General features: G+C 39.6%; 1 protein-coding gene across 1 annotated transcript in view; it reads right to left on the reverse strand.

The window, feature by feature from the left end:
* LOC138047477 (F-box/WD repeat-containing protein 8-like) overlaps nucleotides 1–3,947 on the reverse strand; it is a 16,497-nt gene extending 12,550 nt beyond the window's left edge. Inside the window, exon 1 of the mRNA XM_068894349.1 lies at nucleotides 2,833–3,947. Coding sequence (XP_068750450.1) covers nucleotides 2,833–3,613 — 781 coding nt within the window. The 5' untranslated portion in view covers nucleotides 3,614–3,947. The remainder of the gene's footprint in view (nucleotides 1–2,832) is intronic.
* Between the last annotated feature and the right edge of the window lie 213 nt (nucleotides 3,948–4,160).

A 4,160-nucleotide genomic window follows, 5' to 3' on the forward strand; every position in this document is an offset into this window, starting at 1 on the left:
ACATATATATTTTATGTAATAATTTTCATATCCCCTTAGTATATAAGACTTAATTTTCTGGATAAAAATAAAATGAGGAAGAGAATAAACATTTGTACACTGACCTTTGGTGGAATGTAATAAGACTGTTTTGATAAGGCATTGTCTGCTATCGTAGCGCCTTTATTTCACCAGCGTATCCCTGGCCGATAATTGTGGGTGTTAGCTCCTAACCTATCAAATAGATGGTAAAATCTCTTGGGGATGCTTCTTTTAGACAGCTGCGTGGAGTGTTCAAGAAATGGAGAGGAACAATACTTGTTTGCTTCACGGCTTGCTCTTATCCAGTGCCGAGTACAGGCCCAACAGTTTAAATCTCCGTTTACAAATCGGGTAATGGCCTCGTCAAACCGCCTCAGGAGACCTTGGCATTCGTCCCCAGTTCTTGTTCGCTTTACAAACCAACAAATCCGGTCCGTGGGCTTTCCATAACACCCCAACAACAACAAAATAAACGTAACCCATATCAACCCCACGTAACTCATCTCTTCGATGGACAATCGATAAAGTTCGCGCAAAAAACTATCGGGTTTACGCACTTTTTTCACCTTTTGTACATACTTTAAACCCTTTTGTACAAAACGGTGTGGAAAGACCTATTTTCGACGGACCTCTTCTGAAAATGTCAAGCTCCCGTTTTCAGTTAAACGCTCCTTTTTCACAAAAGACCGGGGTCTACACGAGAATTTTCGAAAACGCCGCCATTTTCATAAGGATTGTTGTGGTACTTAGGCCGCACGCAATCGATCGTGCCAAGACAGGTGGCACATGCGCAGACGTTATTCAGCCCTGTTTATAATGGCGTGTTTGTGTTGCACCAATAGAAGGAGACTCGTACCAGGTCCCCGACATGAAAATGAAAACCTTGAACTTCGAATGTTTACGAAATCGAAGGTGACAGGTTTTTTAGGCATTTTCCAAGATAAATCATCTTAAAAATGACGTATCTATGCAGGAATTTCTAAGAAACGTGTTGATTTTTGTTTCATTTTATGAATTTTGTGCGTCCTTTTGTGAATTATGCGATTTTTCGTGAATTGTGCGATCGGACGCGATTTGAGGTCGATTGTGCGAAATCGCACCATCGCGTAATATCAGAAGGCCTGCATATCCAATGTGCGCTCATGGAATAAATTATTGTTAATTAACATCATAAAGTGTCCCCCAAATGCTGCTCCATTTAACCTAAGTTAATTAAAAATAACGCTAACCTTTACCCTGACCATATTGTTGGAAATGGGTGGCAAATGCTTGGACATACAGGGACACTTCAAGTTGGAATCGTCAAAATTCATTGTGCATCTTATTGCTTACATTTCTGGACATAAGACAATTAATCACTCACTGTCCCCATTAACCCTTTAACGTCCAAACTGGCCGAAACTGGCCAGACTTAGTATTTTACTCTGTCTAACGCCAGACGATTTTACTCGTCAATGGGGAACTCCTGGGAGTCAATGGGTTAACAATTATTATTATACATTGGTGTCAGCAGCTCGATTTTGATTGGCTATAAGCATGCAGCTAAGTCTTGCTTGCTCTGTTTTTCTTACGTCATACCTACAGACAAAAGATTTTATATATACGTAGAATTGACATCACACCTACAGACAATAGTTTTATGCATGCAGAAGTGGCGTCACCTAACACACTAACCAGCAGTTTGATCAGTTTTGTCATGGCGGAGCTCAGCTCAGGAATATGCATAATAAAACAATTATTGGATTCAGTTTAAGCAAGATAGCAATAATTATCAAGGCCTCAGTTTGTGTTATCCTCCTTAGACTTCGGCTTCGGCAGATAACACAAACTTTGGCCTTGATAAGTATCGCTATCATGCTCAACCTCATGCAATAATTGTTAATGAATAAGAGTAATAACAAAGATGAGGATGAGGATAAGGATGATGGTAACAATGACCAATGGAATGAATGATGATGACATCGATGATTTCAACTGGGTACCTAAAGGCAAACACCAATATATCAGAGGGTGGCTCCCTTTTTATTAGTGTTTATTGCATTATAATGGCCCTTTTTACAGTTATGTGCTTAGTTACCAGACCTTTAAATGAAAGCAAGGCTAAAGTTGACCTTGTTGTGATACAGACCTCCCTGCTTTTGTTATGTGAATGATGTTGTTCTCATGCTAAAGCATGAGTTGGAATTTACATTAGAAAATGAGGTTTCTATCAAAGCACGGTCAACTGCAGCCTCACTTTAATTCATAGGTCAAGTAACTTAAAGCAAACAACCGTAAAATGGTCTGTCAGGGACTAAGGAAAAAGCACATTTTCCAGGAAAAACCCTTTTCAATGGAAAATGAAAACCCACTTACAGTAGTAATAAAATTACCGAAAGCATGGTTTGAACAATGTTCAAAAACTCATTAATAATTCATGAGCTTAACAGCCTATCAAAACACCGATAAAACGTCACGTGGATGAACTTTATACCTGATAAAACACTCCTCGTTAGTATTCTTTATATAAAGAATACTAATAAGGCATAGCTTGTTTTTCTTGTATGCTAACATTCACCTCTCACAATTTGAACCATTGTTTTGAGTCTAGAGGGACACGCTCTTTGAGAAATGTTTTTGAAGCCGTTCAAAAGACTCGCAGCACATGTTTCATCAGGTCAAAAACCACTCGGCCACGCCTCGTGGTTTTAAACCCGATAAAACACTCCTGCTTGTTTTTTAAACATTACATCAAACCATGTGTTTCTCCCATGACAGGAAAACAAGCAGCTTTGGTCTACATTTTCAAATTTAGGCTGGTTAAGTGTTCACCTCTTTCGAACTCCAAACTAGACAATTTGCATATCCTTTCCTTCCAGTTCCTCTTCAAATTCCGTTCCTCTAACAAGTTGTGTTGGACAAATGCTTTCCAATTTGTTCTGTCTATTACAGCTGAATCCTTTTCTTGAATATATCCCAGCTTACAGCCCACATGATACCAGATCAGTTCATCTTCAGCCAAAAGTTTCCATGACTTGCTCACTTGACAACAGGCACACAAGTCTTCAAATTCAAGGTGAGAGAATATTTGAATGCCCACCTCCCTGGGTAAACTTACGTCAAAGAAGGGGATACTTGAAACTTCATCAATATCTTCAATCAGTTGATCTACAAGACTCCTTTTTCCACATTCGCTGATTACAGCATGCAATTTTGGTCTTTTACTATCTGCAACGGAACGTTGCCCGCCGGGCTGTGGTAAGCTGAAAAGGATAGTGTCATTTTGATTGGGATTGGACGAAAGAGATTTTGGTCCATGAACTGATAATCTCCCAGACGTTCCGCTATTTTCTCGTACACAGTTCAGAAAATCAAATTGATCTTTCGAATTACAGTCAAGCAGACGCTCATCATGTCCAGAACAATCGTAGCTGTTTCCAAGGAACTTTTCTTCCCTTATTCTGATATTGCCTCGACGGTTTGGACATTTGGCATCGGCTTCTCTGTCGCTTTGGGGACGTGATTGCTCTCCGTCAAATGCGTACTTCCTAAGTTCATTCTTCCATTGTAGTCTAAATAATTGTAATTCTTCGCTGTTGTAGGCTGTAGCCATCGGAAATGGGCTCACACCGCAATTAAAAAGTGTCAATATCTCCTTCGCGAACTCTTACAAAGTATAGTCTAGACTTCTCCATCGTCACTGGTAGGTACGTCATGTAAGTACTACGGCGTCGACCATTGCTATTTCGGGTAGGTGGGCGTGGCGTAGGTCTGGTACCTCCATATTCTTCAATTCGCGACAGGTTCAAAGCACAAGGTCACTGTTTTAGGGCCGACCTAAAAAGATTGAATGGCAGAAAATCGTCCCAAATCCCAAAAGACGGAATGACGGAAAAATTGCCCAAAATCCTTAAAGGCGAAATGGTGGAAAATCGCAAATGACAAACAATATAGAATTCAAAAAATTAATAATGGAATACATTTGAAAAACTACATGTAGCTTATAAAATAGATGGTGTACTGAGTTAATGGAAAATCACCGGAGGTCATTATAAGTGTATCACCTAAAAAAATTGATGTTTGAAGGGTGGTCGCCACTTGAGATCAAACGAAAAAAAAGTGCGAAACGTTTTAAGGTTTGGTATTGACTAAACATTTTG

This window comes from Montipora capricornis, chromosome 4 (genome assembly GCF_036669925.1).
Source record: "Montipora capricornis isolate CH-2021 chromosome 4, ASM3666992v2, whole genome shotgun sequence".
NCBI lineage: Eukaryota > Metazoa > Cnidaria > Anthozoa > Scleractinia > Acroporidae > Montipora > Montipora capricornis.